The 21,199-nt window shown below is 55.7% G+C and overlaps 1 protein-coding gene across 6 annotated transcripts in view; it reads right to left on the bottom strand.

Moving 5' to 3' along the window:
• Nucleotides 1–1,961: 1,961 nt before the first annotated feature.
• ADAMTS14 (ADAM metallopeptidase with thrombospondin type 1 motif 14) overlaps nt 1,962–21,199 on the bottom strand; it is an 83,042-nt gene continuing 63,804 nt past the window's right edge. For 2 of the 6 annotated variants that reach the window (XM_023644368.2, XM_001918062.5), the window contains exons 13-22: nt 19,880–20,013; nt 19,377–19,500; nt 18,280–18,360; nt 14,169–14,332; nt 12,571–12,739; nt 11,999–12,131; nt 9,317–9,524; nt 6,457–6,586; nt 6,225–6,335; nt 1,962–4,013 (exon numbers count right to left, since the gene is read on the bottom strand). In XM_023644368.2, coding sequence (XP_023500136.1) covers nt 3,520–4,013; nt 6,225–6,335; nt 6,457–6,586; nt 9,317–9,524; nt 11,999–12,131; nt 12,571–12,739; nt 14,169–14,332; nt 18,280–18,360; nt 19,377–19,500; nt 19,880–20,013 — 1,748 coding nt within the window. In that variant the 3' untranslated portion in view covers nt 1,962–3,519. Of the gene's footprint in view, nt 4,040–6,224; nt 6,336–6,456; nt 6,587–9,316; nt 9,525–11,998; nt 12,132–12,570; nt 12,740–14,168; nt 14,333–18,279; nt 18,361–19,376; nt 19,501–19,879; nt 20,014–21,199 lie in introns of those variants that run through there. The other 4 variants (XM_023644388.2, XM_023644375.2, XR_011437415.1 and 1 more) reach the window with 4 other exon arrangements.

The raw sequence follows: 21,199 nt of genomic DNA, 5'->3' as shown, positions 1-21,199 counted from the left end.
TTGTTGTATTTTCTTACTGCTTGTATGTGGGCCTCTTCCTTCCGAGCTCCGCCAAGGGTGGAAGAGCAGGTGTGCCCTCTCTCTTCTCGGAGGGCCTGTACTCTTTGGAATTCAGTTCACCTGCTTGCCTTGCAACCTCAGCCCTCTGCTGGGCTAAGAAAAGTATGACTTCCTCGATTATCGGGCTTTTTCTTATTGTTAGAGTGGGACCGATGTTCTCCTGTAGCCCTCCACACCTTAAGCAGGGCGTGGGTAACAACAGGCCCTGCAGGGGTGGGAGGGCCGGGGGGAGACTGAGAAAGGGCAGAAGTCCAGCCGGAGGTCTGGGGGCTTTTGAGGAACCCAAATCCTGACCCTGGCCCACTCCTGAGGCACAGCCACAGCTCACCTGGCCCCCCAACCAAGCCGCAGCTCAGGAGTAACCCAGAGACCAATGTCACCCCTGGGAGGAGCCTCATTGTCATCGTCCCTTGCATTTGCTGGTCACACTGTTTTCATAGGTAGGCAAGACAAACACTTTCCCTCCCATTTTTCACATGAGCAGAAGGGCTCAGAGTCCCTCCAAATCCAAGAGCCCAAAGGCTCCCCAGAGCCGTCTGGCCCCTACACTGGACGCTGTGGGGCCCTTGGGGTCAGCGGAGGTCCCTCTTCCTCATCTTGAGCGCTGCACTCCTGCTTCCAGATCTTGAGCTTCTGCCTGAGCTGTTGATTGGCAGAGGTTCCCAATGGTATAAGATTCGAAATTACTGATCCAGGCCAACCCCGCTGCTCCTTGTCCTGGCAATGGCAACTGACCAGTGGTCACTCCCAGAGCACTATGTGAAGGATTCTCAGGGGGCATCCGGGTCAGTGGGGAAGAGTCAGTGATGGACTGGCAATGTCTGCCATGGGCATGAGGTGGGGAGCATCAGCATACATTTCCATGCGTTATTCCTGCTGCACGAAATGTGCCAGGACCACTTTTAGCGCCAGGGAGGCTGGCCTCCTGGAGAGCCCCTCTGCCTGCACTACCCACCATGGAAAGGACCGCACTGTGCCAAGGGCATGTGCCCCCCGGGGCCAGGGTCCCCAACTTTGCAGGCCACACTCTGGGTACCTCGGCCCACAGAATTCCCTGCCTGAACAGCCCTGAGTGCACTTCTAGGGCCTGTGGTGGCATTGACCTAGGACAGTCCCCCTAAGGTGTGACAGGTTACCATGTGTGGCCCGTAGGTCCAAATGGTAGCTGTTTAGAAGGGGTAGTTTCCAAGGGGAGGCCGTTTGCAGAGGGATGTTGGAGCCTGGACCTGAGGGCTAGACTGTCCACACACAGGCATGTGAGGCCCCCAGAAGGAGGTCTCTGTGCCCTCATCCCACGCCCCACAAATGTCAGGGAGGGGCTTGTGATGCACTCATTGAAAGAGTGTGGCGATGGATTAGTGATGTCTGACATGGGCAAGGGGTGAGTTAAATTAACATCACACGCTTCACGGCAGCCCTCCCTGCCCTCTAAGACGCACCTCATTCCTTCCGCCTCCTGCCTGGCATCCACGTCCTGCTCGCACTTCTGCAGGGGAAGAGCACTCACCACCTTCCGAGGAAGCCCCCCCTGCATGTTTGAACAGCTCTGCTAATTAGAACGTTCTTCCCTACGCAGATCCCAAAACTACCTCCCAGCCACTTCCACCCTTTGGACCAGATTCTGGATGGTGACTTGCCAAAGGCCACAGAGCTACTAAGTGGTGGAGCCCAAGTGGGACCCTCTCGCTCTGTTCTTGCCTCTCCGCCCTGAGCGGATGCTCAGAGAGCCCCAGAGTGAGCAGGGCCAAGGGAGGGAGGCTGAAGGTCGAGTCTTCTTGTGGCTCCAGCCCCTCCCTGAACATCCTCCACCCAGTCATCTTGCCCAGTCCAGCAGATTAGAGCCCTGGCTTCGTTGTCCCTTTCCTCAAAAACATAGAGAAAAAGAAAAACACAACACAACATTTTGGGATCCAAAACAAAACACCAAGTTATTATAAAATATTAATAAATACATAAAAATTTAAAGATCTGAATCTCAAAGGCACAAGAGTTTACACCCCTTAACACAGGCAGGCTGGGTCTCACAGGAATGATTGAGCGTGTGCCCAGCATCCCAGGAGGGGGTGGGCAGCGGTGGAGAGGGCACCTGGGGAGTCCCCTCTAGGGCCTCTATTCTCCAGGGGGTTGCGGGCCGGGGCCCACTGCTCCTGTTCCTCCAGCCTGGCTCAGAACGGCCCTGTGGACCTGGGGAAGGAAGGACTGGCGAGCACCTCTGTCACCTGCCGAAGGGTCTGGGAGGCCCTCTGCACAGCTCGGAGGACCCCTGGGAGGGATTCTGGGGAGCCCCGCGTGGCTTCCCCAGGGCCGGAGGGTCTAGGGAAATTACCTGCCTTTGGAGGTAACACAGAGGGTGGCCGAGGCCCCACAGTGCTGTGGGTCAGTGTCTCCTCCCCACCCCAGCATGGGGCAGAGGCTCACATCCTACCCTGGGCCACTTGGCCTGGGTGGCCCTTGTCATCCCCAGGGCCCAGCTATGAGTGGACTCTGGTCCTCAGCTCTGGGGCCTGACCACCAGCACCACAAACCTCTGGCCCAGCTTGAGCCAGCTGGGAGAAGAAGCCCTGCCTCCAGCAGGATGGTCTTCGGCAGAGGGCAATGATTGACAGGGCACAGCCAGACAGCTCACGTCTCCTCTGTGTCCCACAAAGTCCCCCTCGTGCCCCAGAGTGAGGACCAAAGTTAGCATTCCTGGTCCAGCCAGGGGTCTAGCACCAGTTGGGAAACCCCTGGATGATGAGGACACACCTTCCAGAGTGTCCAGAGCCCCCTTCTCGGGTGGGCTGGGAGGCCCGACTGTAACCTGGAGGCCCCAGAAGGAACAGGAAGTGCCATCTCCAGGGACAGAGGTAGCCACCAACACTGCCCTCCAGCCAGGCAAGGCAGGCTGGACCCTTGGCCTTGGCCGGAGGAGCTGTGTGGAGCTCTCATTACAAAGAGCTGGGCCTGAGATGAACATGCCTCCCACCCGCCCCAGCCCTGCAGCCAGAGCCTCACGACCACACTGCCCCAGCTCCCTCCCTCTCGGACTGCCCCGAGGGCCCCCTTCACCTCCCCTGGCCCCGCTCTGCCTGGGCAGAGGGGCCAGATGGACAGGGCCTCCACAGGGGTGCCCCCAAGCTCTGATGAAGGCAGACAGCCCGAGGGATCCAGTGGCTGTGAGGAGGGGGTGCTGGCTGGCCCTCAGTCCTGGCAGAGAGACTGACAGGAGCCCCTGAGAGGTTCGATTCGGCCGCCTGGGCTGTTCGCTGAGGTATCTCTGGTTAGGACATTCCCTGATCTTCTCCTTCCTTGCACACCCACTTCACGGGGTGAAAGTGTCACAGCCCCAGACTAGAACAAGAAAGCAAATAATTTAAAAGGAAGTCTGTGCTTGCCCTGCCCGCTGTGTGTCCTCTGCGTGGGGGTCTCCGGGCAGCACACAGAGTGTAAACTTGACTAGGGGGATGGGGAAGGGGGGGCTCATGTCACCGGGGAGGTGGCCGGAAGGCTGGTGCCTGGATATTTCGGGTCTTCCCTGAGTTGCCCTTTATTTTCAGAGGCTTGCAGAGGAGCTCCGGTCCAGCCCCAAGTTAGTCCCCGGTGGGTGCATGGGGAAGTGCCCCAGAATGTTCTAGGGCTCAGTTTCTGGGGAGCAAAGGGGCGCTGGGTCACTCGGGAGCTTGTGCTCAGAGGTCCTGGGAGCTGTGTGGGTCGGCCATGCTGGTGGTCTTCTGATCCCGTTGGCCCCACAGTGGGCTCCACCGCATCTGGAGGGGCCTTGGGTCCTGGTAAAGGGCTCCCAGGAGCAGAGAAGGGTGATGGTGAGGCCAGGGCAGGGGCCGGGCTCACGCCAGGGCCCAAAGCCTTCTTGGTACAGGACTCGCAGCACAGCCGGTGGTAGCCAGGGATGAAGCAGTAGCGATCGAGCACTTCCATCTGGCAGAAGATGGACCTGTCCCCCACGCAGGGCTCTGCTGCACACACAGCACAAGGACCGATGCTGGGGGGACACCCATCATTGGGGTGACATAGGGACACAGGCCCCCACCTCCCACTCAGCCCACCAACAGCAGGCCCTCCATCTCCTGCCCTGGCTGGACTCGCTACAAAGGTTTTCCCAGAGGGGGCCACATGGCTGCCCGAGAGGAGAGACTGGCCTGAGAGTCCTTATTATATAGACAAGAAACTACAATCCCTTAGAGCAGTGGTTCTCAAAGTGGGGTCCCCACACACACAGCATCAGCATCACCTGGAAGCTTGTTGGAAATGCTAATTCTTGGGCCCCATCCAGACCCACTGAATCAGGAACTCTGGGGGTGGGGCCCAGCTCTGTGTTTTGACAAACCTTCAAGGTGATTGTAATGCCTGGGAAAATCTGAGAGCCATGGCCCTACAGCATTAGTTGTCAGACTTGGCTGCAAAATGGAATCACCTGGGAGCTTTGCAAATTGCTGTGGGTTCTACCCTCAGCAAGACCAGACAGTCTCGGTGCGGCCTGGGCACTGGGCAATCCTAACCTGCAACAAAGCCTGGGAACCTTGCTCGAGATGGAAGTGGGATCCCATTCAACCCAAAGGAGTCGGCCGATTCTGCCCAGGGCCAGGCAAGTGCCCAGGGAACTCACACCTGGGACACGCAGATTACACATCGCGCTGCCAGTCATCACGTATTTGCAACGTTAAGCCCTCCACCCATAAATTTGGAATCAATCAGATCTAGGTTCCAACGGAGGCCCTGTCACTTAAAAGCTATGAGGCCTCGGGCAAGTCACTTAAACTCTCCAACCCTCAGTTTCTTCACCTGTAAAATGGGGATAATGCTGACATCTCCCAATGAAAAATAACAGTATAATGATAAATAACATTTATAGAGGGTGTGCACTATACTACTTTTGTTTGCTTTGTTTCAAATATCATCTAAAAATACTTCTGTGTTTCTGTAAAAATCCCAGATAGGTCTCTCCAGACAATGTGAAAGCAGGAGCTTTGCTTTCTACTGAGTTTTGGCAGAGAAAGAGAAAAAGAGAGAGAGGGAGGGAGGGATGGAGGGAGGGGGAGGAAGAGCACAGTGTGGGTGGGCGGGGGTGGGGGGCTGGCTGGTTTAGGGGAATAGGAGAAAGATTAGAAAAACTGGGGAGCCAGTGGCCTCTAGATGGCACCAGAATTCTAGGACCAGAATCAGAGGCCCACCTGCGCTCCCAGGAGAAAAGGGAAGGAAACCCAGGCACTTGCACAGCCTGAGCCTCAGCACAGCAGAGCAGCAGCAAGGCTGGAGCCAGAATATCCTCTGAGAACATCTAGTCAGACCCTTTATTTTACAGATGAGGTCGCTGAGCTGAGAGAGGCTCCAGGATTTGCACAAGGTCGCACAGCTAATGGGCCTCTAACTAGGAGTTAGAGTCTGTGATCATTTTGCTACTCATCTTGTCAGACCCTGGTCCTTGGAAAGGTGAGGAAGGGAAAGAGTGAAGGAACATAGAACATACAGCCTGGTACATAACAGGTGATCAGTCAATATTTATTAACGGATGGATGGATTGGGTGGGTGGGTGGATGAGTGGATGGACAGATGGCTGGGTAGATGGAAGGAGAGACAGGAGGATGAACTGACGGGCTCCTGATCATGAGCCAGAAAGAAGTTACTACTACTATTTTTGTTGTTGTTAGCTGTCAGGTAGGCAGGAATGCATGCATTATCTCATTTAACTCTCTCAACAGCCCTATGAAGACAGCTCAGACCTACCACTGCTTATCCAAAAATCTTGGAACCAGATATTATTCATAATTCAGAACTTTTGAGGTTATAAAAGTAATATCAGGTGTAGTCATATTATATAACATCCTCAGTGGAGACTGGGATATCCCCTTGTCACCAAATATGGCAATGTTTCTGTAGCAAAAGAGTAACTTATCTCTTGTTGGTTCGGGTCAGATTTTGCTGCCAAATGAGTTTGCACCAAATTTAGGGAAACACTTGCAACTTTCAACATTTTGGAATTGCAGCTAAGGGATTGTGGACAAGTATGAGTGTCATCCTCATCACACAGCCGAGCAGTCTGAGGCTCCAGGAGGCTAAGGTCACATGGACAGACTGGAGGCTGGGTCTACTCCACTGCTTGCCCGTGTCTGTGACACCATGGCCACTGCAAGGTTTGGGGAGGGGGTGGAGTCCCGAGATATACTTACTTGATGATATCTTGTTAATGGGATGTAGGGGTCCAGGTTGTGGCACCCACTGCCCCTCTGGGGTCACAAGTTCCGGGACGTCAGCCCTCACTGTGGAGTTCCAGAGATTTCCTGTGAGCGGGGAGAAGCGGCTCTAGCATTTGGGACTTCTAGTCAGCCAGGACACAAGCCAGGCTGGGTCTCAGGTCCAGGCCGGAGGAGCTGAGCCTGCCCCCCATCCTATCTCGCTCACCTCCACAGGCAGGCAGGCTGCAGATCTGGACAGTGTCTGGCTTGTCCCCCTCACACTGCCCGAGACTATTGGCGCTGGTCCGGCATACCACCTGCCGCTGCTGGATGCCCTCTCCACAGGTGGCGGAGCACTGCCATGGGAGGGCCAGGCCAGGCCACGGTGGCCGGGGAGGGGTAGGTGGAGAGACAGAGGAAGCAGGCAGTGAGCTCTGAAGTCCAGCCAATGTCCAGGACAGAAAGGGTACAGAGGAGGGTGCCAAGTCTCTACTTGGCCGGAGGGACATGCAAGGACTGCTCTGCTCCAAATGGCCTCACCAGGACAGCACACCAGCTGTCAAATACTCCTGGACCAGGTGGTAAATAGCCACTGCCCTGGACCTTTCTACCATCTAAATGGTTCACCCTGGCTCAGGAGGGGACCTCCAGGACCCCATTCCAGCACTGCTGCCTGTGCCTGCTGTGTCTAATCTGTGCCTGGATCCTTAAAGATTTTGTGTATCACCGTGGGACACTCCCTTCTCATGATGCACCAGCCTGAGGGACCCGGGGCAGGCCAACACCTGATGATATCTTGTTAACGAGATGTAGGGAACTGGACTGTGACACCTGCTAAACTGAGAGGGCTGGGTGACAGGGTGGCCATGGACCCTTCTAGCTCTGAGATTTAATGACTTTGTGACTCAGTTTACCAAAACTCAGCTTGCAGAGGCCTATCTTCTTCTTCAAGAGGGAAAGCCGTGGGTGCAAGGAGCAGAAGGCAAACAGTTTACAAGCGCTGCCACACACAGCATCCCCTGGACCTCACACACTCTGATAAAGGGGGGACTCCCGGCAAAGCAAGGCTGCCCAACGTGACCAGGTCGCTGGGTTTTGTAGGCACTGACCACAGCCCCTCCGAGCAGGATGGGGAAAAACTTGCAAAGGCCCACTTATAATACTGGGGCATTTGATGACCCGAGGGAGACACAAGGGTCACGGGCCACACAGAACCACGGGACAAAGAGGAATGATTACAAACAACAGCTCTTGAGTGCTTTGTCAGTCTTACAGGGGCCACCATCTTCCACTATCTGTCACCTCTGTTAGTTTCATCTGAGGGGTCCTCTGAGGACCAGCAATCTTCCTGTTTTATATTAAAGCAAATAAATCTACATATCATGGAGAAGAATATAAAATCTGCATGAGCTGTGTGGGGATTTTTGATTATTTAAAAAAATACTCTTTATTATGCAATATTTCAAGCATACAGAAAAGTCTGAGGAAGTTGGTCATGAAAGCCTGTCCCAATACCACCACAGCTCAGCATTCTGGAGTATTTTCAAACCTTGGCTTCTGCCTTTTGAAACTTGAAGGAAATGGTAACCCATTGGAAGAGGTTTATCCTTAATACTTTAATTTTTTCTCACTTATTTTCCTGAGGTTTATCTATATCGATAAGTACAGTTCAAGCTCACCCATTTTTCTTGCTGTATTTTATTGTATGAACAGACCATGATTTTTTTGGTCCAATCTCCTACAGATGGACATTTAGGATATTTTCTGATATTTTTCTATTACAATGAGCATCATTGTACTTATCTCTATGATCAAATGAGGCTTTTAAAATTGTAGTAAAATATACATATAAAATTTACCATTTTAACCATTTTTAAGTGTCCAGTCCAGTGGCCTTAAGTCCATTCACACTGCTGTGCAGCCACCACCACCATCCATCTCCGGAACTGTTTCTTCTTCCCAAACTGACGCTCTGTCCCCAGTAAACACTAACTCCTCCTTCCTCCCCTCCCCCAGCCCCAGGCACCCACCCTTCTACTTTCTGTCTCTATGAATGTGACAGTTCTAGGCACCTCACATAAGTGGAATCATACAGTATTTGTCATTTTGCGTCTGGCTTATCTCACTTAGTATAACGTCTTCAAGGTTCACATCAAATGAATTTTTGAGAGAAAATCCAAGACATCAAAAAACTTCCCTGTGGCCACTTCCAGGGCTGTGAACACCTGGACTATTCCACAGCCTCCTCATTGTTTCCGTATTCCCACCCTGGCCTCCCAATGATGAACTTTCTACCGAGCTGCTGGAGTGATCTTTTACACCCAACCAGAGCTTGTGACACCCCCATTAAAACCTTTCAATGGTTTCCCATGCACATTCTACCTCCTCATAAAGCCCTGTGGCATTTGACCCCTGACTGCCCCTCCAACGTCATCCTGTAGCCCCTGCCCCTCCCATTAAGTTCCAGTCCCACTGTTCTTACAGTTTCTGGAACAGGGTAAAGTTGTTCCTGCCTCAGGGTCTTCCTGTGGCTCATCCCTCAGGTCTCAGCTCAAATGTCACCTCCCTAGAGAGGCCCTCCATGATACATTACCTTCATTTATCCCACACAGCTCTAGCTGCAACCTGCAAACGCCTTCGTTATTGGTTTACTTGTCTCGTACGGTTCCCTCCCTGGACTGCAGGTTCCACAGAGACAAGAATCACAAGGTCTGTCTGGACGATGCTGGATTCCAGGCATTCCTAGTACAGTGCGCCTGGCCCATAGTCGGCAATCAGGAAATATTTCCTGAATGCAAGAATGTGCTCCAGTTTGCTCATCTGTACACAGGAAGATCAGCCCGTGCCTCCTAGCTCTGGGTGATGGCGAATGAACCCAGAACCATGGCCCACATACGTGGGAGCGGTTGGACTTCATTGTGAGAAAAATCAGATCAGATGTCAGGGAGAAATTCATCCAGAAACACCCTGCCCACAGGGAGCACCAGATCCCTCTGCAGCTCCCCCACCCAGACCCACCTCTTCCCTGACTCCCCAGAGAAGCTGCCTGTAGGCCCAGCCCCTCCCACCCTCTGAGGACAACTCACCTGCGACCAGGCTCCCGTCCGCCACTGAGCTGGACAGGGCACGCGGAAGCAGGGCCGCCGGGCCTCGGGCCGGTCCCCAGGGCAGGCCTTGGCCGGCATGGCCTTGTGGGTACCGTTGGAGAGGGGCAGCAGGCACTGCACCCCCCGGGTCTGCACCCCCAGCTTCCCACAGCTCCGGCTGCAGGTGCCCCACTCCTCCGTCACCCACCTGGAGGCAGACAGGGCAGAAGGTGGACGGGAGGTGGGGCCAGGGGGACAATTTCTCCCAGGGTCACTCCCACCCCCTGAATCACTGCCAGCAAGAGCCAGAGAGTGGGTCTGGGCTTCAGAACGCTTGGGGGCCAAGACGACCATCCACTGGCTCTGCCAGGCTGTGCAGTCTTAGTGAGGTCACTTATTCCCACCTCGGTTTCCTCATCTGGAAAACGGGTATGATGCATATTTAAATTCTGGCCCCTTGAGCATCCTTGGGGAAGCTGTGAACCCCTCTAAACCTCAGTGGCCCCATCTTTACATCAGGACTTTTTCAACACCTCATAAATATGTACTGGAGTTTCCCCATGTGCAGGCCCTGTCCTAGGTGCTGAGACACAGTGGTGCACAAAACAGATGAAAATCACCACAGCTTGTATAGCAGAACCACCCCCATGCAGGCTCTTGGGACAATTAAAGCACTTGTATACATAAAGCATGTGGCAGAGTGTGTGGCATGCAGTAGGCATGTGATAAATGCACTGTTACTACCACTGTCAGCACCTGGGGAGCTTCAGCGCTGATCAGCTAAGCTGGTGGTCTCCACGTGGCTTCTAGCCACAGAGCAACTTCCAGCAGCATCTTAAGCAGATGCCCCCCAGGTGAGTTAGACAAAAGCAAAACCGCTCTGGTGGAGGGCAGGCAGGGCAGCCCCCAGCTCCAGCCCCTCTCAGCCTCCTGTGGCATCCTTTAGTAAAGCAAGGCTCTTTCAGCCAACCCCTTCCTCTAAAACACAAAAACACACAGCGCCTCAACTTCATTTGGCATTTTACGGATGGAGACAAACCGGGGTGAGGGGACCTGCCGGGATCACAGCAGAGGGAGCCCCGCATGCTCTGTGACCACAGACGATTGTGGGGAAAGTGGCCTGGAATACAGTGTAAAGTAAGACGTGAGAGAGAACCACGGGGGCGCTGAGGGTCTGGGCACAAGGAGCCCATGCTGGCTAGCACGGGTCACCAGCCCCTGCCCTGGCCCTGAGGATCCCCGGGCCTGAGGGAGCACAGCTGCTGTGGGTCACCAAGGCTGAGTCCAAAACCCCCAGATCCCAAGAGGACTCCTAGGGAGGCAGGAGGATGGGCTCGGCTCTCTGAGGTTTCCTACTGGCCAGCTACCCGTGGCCCTGCCTGGGGGTCACTAGAGAAGCCTCGTGGGGACTGAGGAGGTGCTGGGGCTGGCTCTACTACAGGCTCAGAGGCCGGACCTTGAATCCTCCACAAGTCACAGCTCTTTCCTCTCTCCAAAGCCGCCTCCAAATAACCCCAAGAACATGACCTTGTGCTCCAAAGAGCCTGTATCCTCAGGCCAGGGAATCCCAATCAGGGGCTTGCAGGCCAGACCGCGTCCTGGGCTCCACATGACCGGGCTGAGAGGAGCTAGTGGGCAGCATCCTGGCCTAGGGCCTGGAGCCTGGAAGCACTGAAATCCACTTCACCTCGATAGACCCCCCCAGATCATTAAGGGAAAGCTGTGTCCCCAAACTGGGCCTCAGTTTCCCCATCTGTAAAAGAATGCCTGGAGAGGCAGAACAAAGGAAGCATCTTCCTTCTTCTGGGAATGGAAGTTAATCCAGAAATCCCAGACAGGACAGATGAGTAAGGAGGGCAATGCTGGCCATGGCAGAGTCTGGCATGTGGCTGCTCTCCGTCGGGGAGTCCTGGCTGCAGGGGCTGTGTGCCTGGAGGAAGCAGGCTCAGCAGTCCCTCGTCCTGGGGCTGGGGCTGACAGAGGGTCTGCAACACCCTGGGCTGGGGCTCAGGCTCCTCGTCCCTCCCCGGAGCACTCACACAGGCAGGACACAGGGACACCCAGGCCTGGGCTCAGGCTCCTCGTCCCTCCCCGGAGCACTCACACAGGCAGGACACAGGGACACCCAGGCGTGGGCTCAGGCCCAGTCCCTCCCCGGAGCACTCACACAGGCAGGACACAGGGACACCCAGGCGTGGGCTCAGGCTCCTCGTCCCTCCCCGGAGCACTCACACAGGCAGGACACAGGGACACCCAGGCGTGGGCTCAGGCCCAGTCCCTCCCTGGGATCACTCACACAGGTGAGGCACAGGGACACCCAGGCGTGGGCTCAGGCCCCTGTCCCTCCCTGGGAGCACTCACACAGGTGGGGCACAGGGACACCCGGGTATGGGCTCAGGACCCCGTCTCTCCCTGGGAGCACTCACACAGGTGGGGCACAGGGACACCCGGGTATGGGCTCAGGACCCCGTCTCTCCCTGGGAGCACTCACACAGGTGGGGCACAGGGACACCCGGGTATGGGCTCAGGACCCCGTCCCTCCCTGGGAGCACTCACACAGGTGGGGCACAGGGACACCAGCACGTGGGCTCGGGCCCCGTCCCTTCCCAGAGCACTCATGCAGGTGAGGCACAGGGACACCAGCGCGTGGGCTCAGGCCCCGTCCCTCCCCGGAGCACTCACGCAGGCGGGGCACAGGGGTGCTGGTTGCAGCGCCGGCGGATGGGCTTGGGCCTCTTCCTGTGGTCGCACAGGTGCCGCTGCACCATATGGTGGTCCCGGCGGCGCCGGCAGCCGTATTTGGTGAACTGGATTCCTGTTGGGAGGGCAGGCTGCCATGGGCGTGGTCCCACCAGGCTCCCACTGCCCTGTCCCGGGCCTCAGGGATGGTGCGTTCTGGAGAGCCCAGAGGGCTAGTCCCACTTTCTTGGAGCCTTTGCACCCCCTCCTGCCCAAGTCACTTTCTGAGGAAGCCGTCCTCCACCAGCCCATCTCATGCGTCCCTAGTGTAGTGCAGGCGGGACGTGGCTCTAGACGGCTCCCCCTCCGCACAGCTGGTGAGCCCTTACAGGGCCCGGGCCCTGCCCCAGCCTGCTCTAGCACTCCCAGCCCCATCCCAAAGGCCCTGCCCAGAAAGGCACGAGCTGTGGACACATTAAGTGGGGACAAGGTCAGTCCCCGGCCATTCCTGCTCCTCTCCCGAGAGGCCCTGGGCTGCCCCCACACAGCAGCTGGATGGTCAGGTGGACCAGTACCTCCTCCGCAGGCCTTGGTGCAGGGGGCCCAGCTCTTGAGTGCCCACTCATAGGTGTCTGTCTCCTCCAGGAGCACGTTGTTGCTCCCGATAAGGGGCAGAAGGTCCTCATGGATGATGTACTTGTAGGCCAGGGTGCTGCGGGGCCCACCCTCAGCCGAGGGGAGCACCTGAGGGGAGATGCAGGAGGTGGCACAGGACTGGAGAGCAGAGACGCAAGGCTAGCAGGGGTGCCGCGGAGGAGGGGGCAAAGGGAAGGATGTGAAAAGCAGAACCAGTGAAAGCCAGGAGGGGACTGCACCGAGCGTGGCCTGGGCGGCCATTTAGACCAACAGCCATGTGGCAAAATCAAGCTAGGCACCTACTTTGTGCCAGACCCGAGAACGACCCGCGTTCCCATTGATGATTTTCCCTCCCACAGACCTAAGTTCTAATGAGGGCAGGAACTACGTCTGTTGGTCTGTCCTGCTCACCAGAGCACCCGCCCTGCCTGACTCTAGAAGACGGTCTGTGATACAGATTCTTGTCAGGTGTTTCCTCCCACTCTGTTCAGGTTGTCTTTTCACTTTCTTGATAATATCTTTTGATGTGCAAAAGTTTTCAATTTCCAAGAAAACCAATTTATTTTTTCTTTTGTTGCTCACGCTTGTGGTGTCATATCTAAGAATCTGAGGTCATGAGACTTATCCCTCTGTTTTCTCTAAGAGTTCGATGGCTTTAACTCCTGTTTCTTTAGGTCCTCAGTCTATTTTGAGTCAGCTTTTGTATATGATGTAAGGCAGGGGATCAACTGCACCCTTTCACATGTGGCTATCCAGTTGTCCCAGCATCATGTCCCCGGGGAATGGTCTTGGCACCCTCACTGACAATCAATTGGCCACAGGCGGTCAATAACTACAGGGTGAGTGGACAATACATGTTGGATTGAATTAATATGCCAACACCAGGCAACAACAGCCTTCAGACTCTGCCCTCCAGGCCCTCCCCTAGTCACAAGGGTAGCACCAGGAATAAAGCCTGTGCAGGGTCTCCCTGCCACCAGCCAGTGCCGAGGGCACTGCAGACAGAGCCCCTCCTGGTCTGGTCTCCTGCTCCACAAGCCCTGGCCTATGGTCTAGGAGAGGGGAGTGCGGGCGGAGGCAGGCCCCAGCCGGGACAGTGGCTCCAGCCCCCTCTCAGGAGGTGGGCAGTGCCAGATGGCAACCCTGGGTCAGCTGCCCTACAGGCCACAGGAAGCCACTCCTGGACTCACTTTTTGGCAACGCCATAATGCAAGCGGACACTGGATGATGCCAGGACGACAGAGGGAAGCAACCCAGGCCCCTCTGGCTCCCTCAGGCCTGTTTCTGACCCTGCATTAGGGAGAACGGACTCCATGTGTGGCGTCTCTTGTCTGACAATCATCTCTTCTTCCCTCCTCACTTGCCATCTGGCCACCCTCAAGCACGGAGGGCACCCTGGCCTTGCCCAGGCTCCTGAAGACACGAGAACAGGAGGATTTCCCCAGGCCTGTGCTGGTTCACCCCAGAGACAGTGAGTGAGGGGACTGGACTGGGACAGCTAGAGGGGGGGCAGGGCCACCGTGTGGGTGGGGCTCACCAGGACGGCGATGGCTTCAGGCAGGGGCCCGCTGGTCCTTAGGCTTTCCTTGGCGTCCTCCACCGCATACTCCCACTCCAGGCCCATTGCCATGAAGGTCTGGCTCGCGGCTTCCTTGCCCTTGGGGTTGAGGATGAAGCTGCCTGTGACCTGGTTCTTCACCGCTGGCCATGGGGAGAGGGTCACACAGATTTCTATTCCCCTCCACAGGAGCACGAGCCAGGCCTCCTTAGGGCTTCAACGCCTTCCCAGTAGGCCCCTTGGGGCTCCTGTCTACCTGTCACTTCTTCACCCGAGCCTTTTCCCAGGCAGATTGGTCACCATACTGCCCCCAACACAGCGTCCCTGCCTCTGGACCCTGGTGCACACCATTCCTCCCACCCTCACTGTCTCCCCTTCTTCATGCCTGACTAATTTCCACCCATATTTAAGGCTCAGCACAATTCTCTCCTCCTCCAGGAAGGCTTCTTTGATTGCCCAGTCTTTAGGGATTTGCTCTCCCTATAACTCCTATGGCAGAGCATAGAGATTAAGAGAACAAGCTCTGAGTCAGATTGATCTGGGGAAGCTACTCAGCCTCCCTCTGCTGCCTGAGTGTTACCATCTGTAAAATGGTAGGGCTGCTGCCCCGTGAGGATCATCACTGTCCCCACCTCCACCTGCCCTGCCGTGGGGCTCCTAGGACAGTTCAAGGAGTTTAGACACGTAAAGAACTAGGCAGGGTGCATGGCATGCAGCTGGCACTTAACCAGCGGGAGGCACCATGACTGTCCTCAGAACAGTGCCTGACGCGAGCACTGTTGGGATAGACGTCCCGACTCTCCCACACCCTGTCAGCGCAACTCCTCCGTCTTGGCGTCCTTGGCTCAGTGCAGAGACTGGCACGGAGTGGGAGCCTTTAAAATGTCCATAAATGTCTGTCCCTTAAAGTCCCCTCCGTGAGTGACTCACAGCTTGTTACTGAAAGGCACCAGGTAGGAGGGGTGCGGGCGGACGCCCCACAAAGGCCCCGTGTCGTGGCCTCGGGCCCTGGAAGCAGCAGGGGCGGGGATAGGCTGCAGCCAGGACGGAGCCGCTGACCCCGGTGGGGAGGGCATCCCCTCCTGGTGCAGATTCAAATGTTCGAGCGTAACTGTCAGAGGAGAGCTAAGGATCCAAAGCTCTGACCGTGTGCTGGCCACTCTGTAACCGCCCCAGGGCGGTCCTCACCTCCCCCCCGCCACTGCCCCCGAGCTCATTGCCATTATTAATCCAGGCAGGAATCAGAGGCTGTGTCCGAGAGGGGCAGCAGTTTCTCCTGGACACACAGTGGACGGGGATGGGCCGGCCTCCCTGATGAGCAGAGAAGGAGGGGAGGCTGGTCCTGCCCGGGAGAGATGCCCCTCATCTCTGATCTCTCTCAGTCCCCAGGGTCTCCAGACCCTCTAGGCTAGAGCTGGGCAGCTCCTCAGGCCGGGTCAGCCTCAGCCCTGCCCACTGCTCTTGTCTGCTCCTCACCTCACAGCAGCTGCCGGCCCCGCCCCCTGGCTGTACACCCTTGTTCCAGGAGGTGGCGGGCTAGACTCAGTGGGCTGGACTCAGCGTGGACTCTACCATCCAGGCCCAGCTCAGAGTCCTGGCCTCACCACTGACCCACTCTGACCTTGAGCGACTATCTTAACCTCTGGGTGCCTCAGTTTTCTCAGCTGCAGAATGGGATAACAACAGCCCACATGGATTGCCATGAGGCTCAGACGAGATAACGTATGAAAAGTGCCAGTTCGAGGCCCAGCACAAGGTGGATATTAACAGTGTGACTTCTCTTCCTTTTAAAGAGTCACTGTCACCAAAGTCCAGGAGAGACGAGTGAGTTTGGACAGGGCTCCGGCCTTCACAGCAGGCTGCCGCCTGTCCTGGGCTTCTCCAGAGGGTGCATACCCTGCCAGGCACACACACACAAGGGCACACATGCATACATGCGCCCCTACACACACACATGCATAAGGGCATGCAAACGCACACTCATACACACACACAAACACAGAGCCTGCACATTTTTACTGAGGGCCTGCTGTCTACCTCATACGTGTGTAATTGCACAACCTGAGCCAGCGTCAGGTTTCAATGCCCCATCCAGGTCCTGCAGAGCTCTAACCCCTCAGGGGACTCACCCACAAACCCCACTGAGTGTGCCACCCTGGGCCTGCCCCAGGGCTAGGAGCCTCTGCCCCGACCTCCACGGAAGCCGACCCTCGGCCTAGAGGAGCACTCCCTGCCTCCAGGGGATCAAGGAGCCAGACTTGTGGAGACAGGGGCTGGAAGGGGCTGCTGACCTTATGAAATCTTTGTAGGGGTGCAGCAGGAAGAGTATCTGTAAACTCCACCCTCTCCTTGGAGGAAAGGACCCTTCTCTCCTGCCCCCTCCCCTCCTCAGCCCCCGTTCCAGGGCACCAGTCCCCCAAGCCGACAGGCAAGTGGGCAGGGAGGTGGCCGAGCCAAAGCCCTCCACTCACGTACCCGCAAAGAGCAGTGTGGCTGGCGAGGGCACAGGGCAAGGGGCAGGAGACCCGGGCCCAGACAGGCTCAACCCATGAGCGAATCAGGGCACATGAGGGGCTGCAATCCACCTGGGCCTCAGTTTCCCCTTGTGCCTACTGCCTGTTGGTACTACACTCTCTCAGGTGCCTCTTCCAGAGCAGGTTAGGAACCCATCACAGCTGTACTAATGTGGATGTCCTCTCCAAGGGGCAAGTTCTCCAGGAGACTTTAAAAAAAGTTATTATTCTGATGATAATCAAAAACATGAATGCCAGAATTTTTGTTATATCTGAGCCTGCCCAGAGATGTTATGTTTTGTATTAGTGTTTATGATGAGTTCGTACCAAGCAGTGTGACTTTGGGGCATAATAAACAAGAGGGGCCTCTGTGACATGCCAAGGCCAGGTGACATTGTAGCCCATATGCCCTCTGCAAAGGGGTATGAAAACAGACAAGTGTGGGAGAACCCAGCCACCACCCAAAGTGCAGGCAGCTGCCCACCCGCCCACCGGGACCCAGCTCCAAACCATGTTTATGTGTTTTAAATTCAGATATAATTCACAGACCATACAATTCAGGCTCTTCAAGTGTGCAGTTCAGTGATTTTTACCATAGTCACAAGGTTGTGCAATCATCACCACTATCTAATTCCAGAACATTTTCATCACCCCAGAAAGAAAGCTGAGACCCATTAGCAGTCACTCCCCAACTCCACCCCCCGTCCCACCCCCCAAGCCCCTGATAACCAGTAACCTACTGTCTGTCTCTATGGATTTGCCTATTCTAGACATGCTCATTTTTTTCACTGCCAATTTAGTTTCAGCAAAAAAAGAACACAAAGCAAACAAACAAAAATTCTCTCCCATTACAGTAATTCTCTTAACTTGAATTTTATTGCTTTATTTTGGGGCTCTAATTTTCCATCTGTCTTGGCTGTATAGTTGCACAACTGTTGTGAGCGTAAGGGGTGGACATCTAGTTTAGGGACTATGTGATGAAGCATCATTATAATGAGAATAATTGAAGGGTCCATGTGGTCGACTGCACAAACGGCTCCAAATTCCTCCTGTACCTGTATGTACACCCCTCTGCAGTGTGACTCAGTTTCCCAAGAGAGAGCCTGTTTCTACCCCTGGAGTCTGGGCTTGGCCATGAGACTTGCTTGGGCCAATGGGACATTCAACAAAGCATGACACAAGCTGAGACTGAAAACTGCTTGCACACTGGGGCTGCCTGCTCTTGCCACTCCTGGGGACTATGTGACAGACACCATGTGAATAATCCTGGGCTAGCCTGCTGGGGACATGGCCCTGTCACCCCCATGACCCCAGCCGCCAGTGGTACCAACCAGCTCCCAAGAGACCAAGCAGCAGACTGCATTTGCATGAGTGAGTCCAACGGAGCAGAGGTAGCACCCAGCTGGGCCCAGCCCAAACTGATGGCTGGCAGAAGAATCTAACAAAAAGGTTCTCTGCCATTACTCAGATTTGTGAAATCTTCCCTCGTTAGGATCCTCTCCTCTGTTCTCCCAGCTCCCCAAGCCCGAGGGCAGGTCCCGGGCCTGGCTGCCCCCTCCTGGCACGCCAGCACTCACCAATGCGGTGCGGAGCCTTCTCCAGCTCCTCGATCTGGATGTGCCTGGCACCCGCTGGGATCTGGACCAGTTTGAGAGCTCCTGCGACAGAGGAGGACCCAGAAAAGCAGTGAGCATCCTGAGCCGGTGGCCTCAGTTCCCATCATCCCCCATGACACCCCCCTACCCAGATACCCAGGAACCTCAGTTTCCTCATCCATAAAATAGGAATGGGCCCTTCTCCACGAGGAGCTGTGGGGATCAAATGAGAGGCTATAGCTCCAAATGCTCTATTAACTCTAAGGGGCTCTGTGTGTTGGTTTCTATTATTGCCCACTTTCTTAACCCTCCTCTTCTCTCCTGATTTTCCACCCCCCCTTTCTTCCCACATCTTAAGTCACTGTAGGATTTGGATGAAACAGGCCATGAAGATCAAGTATGGCTGCCCTAGCTCCCCCTGGCCCTCCCAATCCTAGGCCTGGAAACAAACCTTTCTCAGAGCCACCAACCTTGTCTCCACAAGGAGAGGCAAGACAAAGCTGTAACATTCCCAAAGGGGAAATAGATTTAGTTCATACTAAAGTGTAAAGAACTAACATCTGGCCCTTTTCAACAGCAAGTGTGACCAGATCAGAGGTAGGGAGGGAAGTTAAGGAACTCAAAGGTACCAGGAGTTCAAAGCAGGAAGCACTACAGGTTTAAAAAAACGAGGAAAGAGGAGAAAGCAGAGAGGAAAAGAAAATTACCAGTGTAGTCTGGGCCACATCTTCAGACCTGTCTGACCCCTCACTCCCACCAACAGGCCCAGGGCCAAAGAGATAGCCAAGCTCCTATCACAACACACAGCCTAGCAGAAATATGCTTCCAAGCTACTGGGCCCGTTGCAGGCAGCAGCGTGCCTGGAAGACAAGGCGGCCAGCGTAGCTCCTGGCTCGCCAGCTGGGGCAACCTGTGAAGGTCTGGAGATGGGCTCCAGGGCCCCTCTTCCCTGCCCTGAACTGTGGCCTGGCTCAAGGAGGGAGGGCCCACCTGAGGGACGGCTCAGGCTCTAGGAACCCAGCTGGGGAACCCCAGAACCCCAGCCACTCCTGGTCGACGGTCAGCCCCAGCCCGCTCACCTGCCTGCTTGGAGGCCTTGCCCAGCGTCCCCTTCACAGTCCTGCAGTGGGAGTTGTCACCGCCACAGACCCCGCACTTGTCATCAGCCTTCATGGACCCCACCTCCTTGTCACAGCCGACGGGCTGTGGTCAGAGGTGGGGTCAGCAGGAGGAGGCTCCCACGTCCCCACCATCACCCCCAGGTGTAGCCCCCGGCTCCCTCCTGGGTCCCCAGGCCCCAGACACGAGAGGACCCTGGACCGAGAGGCATCCCTAGACAGGGCTCTGCTACAAATTCGCCATGTGACATGGGCAGGTCTTAAACCTGGCCCGCTCCTCTCCCCTCCAATGGGGCTGGCAGTAACCCTGGTCCAGCATCCCAGGGTTATGTTGAGGACTGAGGGGTGTCACAGGTGGGGAAAGTGGGACGACACTTGTCTTCCAGGGAGCAGAAGGGGCAGGTGGGGCAGCTCTCCATCTCCAGCTGCCGGCAGAGGGCGGGTGGCCTGCAGGGGGCACCCACCACACACTCTCCACGGGCACAGATGCTGTATGGGTCCCGGTAGCTGCAGCGTGTTCCATCATGGACCACCTGGTTCATGAAGACCACAGCCCCTGTGTCCTCCGACTGGCAGATCAGCTCACACTTCTGGGCGTCTGTGGGGAGAGGGACCAACCACACTGAGCCCCCAGGTGGGCATGGAGAAAGTGGGCTGGCCCAGGACACCAGTGCACAGCCCATGGAGTGACATCAGCGCATGGCCCACGAAATGACACCAGCGCACGGCCCAGGGAATGACACCAGCGCACGGCCCAAGCAGGAAGCTCTGAGGGCCAGCTCTGGGCAGCGAGGGGAGCAACGGGTGTGGAGCCAGGGCTTAAAATCCCTGTAATGTCACTTATTTATTAGCCAGGTAATCTTGGGCAAATTATCTGACTTCTCCGAGCCTCAGTTCCTTATTTGTTATCCCTGAACCGTAATGATGATGAGAAAAATCAAATGACAAAATAATAATAAGCCAACACTTAGTGAATGCTTACTGTGTGCCAAGCACTTCCAAAACCTTTACACACTCTTGATGTGCAACTTTAAATGCTTTCTGTGAATTAACTCATTTACATCTCTCGAGGAAGTAGGTTCTGGCATTACAGAGAAGGAAACCCAGGACCAGAAAGGTTAAGGAATTTGCTCAAGGCCACACAGCCATGCAATAAGCAGAAGAGCCAGGATTCTAACCCAGGCTGCCTGGCCTTAGTGCTGCTCTGACCCCTGCACACACTTCACCGGTCACACGGATGATGGGGTGTCCTAACACATCTGTGAATGTTAGCAGGCCAAGTGAAAGGCGGGCAGAAGAGCAGTCTGTGTTTGGGTTTGTAAAATGGAGCAGCACTGAGGGAGGGTGGGGAGTCCTTCCCACGTCTAACAACTGAAGGTTCTCTTCTCTATCCAGGCTATTGACGTCCCCAAAAAGGAGGCTCCAGAGAACATAGAAACACCTGCTGTGTTCTTCAGAAAAAGGGAGGCAGGGGCTTAGCCAACATCCCGGGATTTGTCTAAAAGTGCAGGGAAAACCCAAAGTCCCGCTGCCCCCGCAGCCTCCTGCCCCTCCCCACCCCGTGCCCCTGTGGCTTGTTGGCTTCTGAATGGACCTGCAAGGCTTTCAAAGCAAGCTGCTCCCTCAGCCACATTTCTAAGGACCCGTCTGGCTCCCTGCTCCTGGTGCCCAGGCTCCTCGGACACCTAGTGACATCTTGCCCCAGCACTCAAGTCTGGAGCCACAACATCCAACACCACTTTGGATTTCACACATGGTGGGACCTGGGCCAGGGGTCAAGGGGT

Source organism: Equus caballus, chromosome 1 (genome assembly GCF_041296265.1).
Source record: "Equus caballus isolate H_3958 breed thoroughbred chromosome 1, TB-T2T, whole genome shotgun sequence".
In the NCBI taxonomy this organism is placed as follows: domain Eukaryota; kingdom Metazoa; phylum Chordata; class Mammalia; order Perissodactyla; family Equidae; genus Equus; species Equus caballus.
Note: the sequence above shows the minus strand (reverse complement) of the source record. Positions and strands in the feature narration are given on the sequence as shown.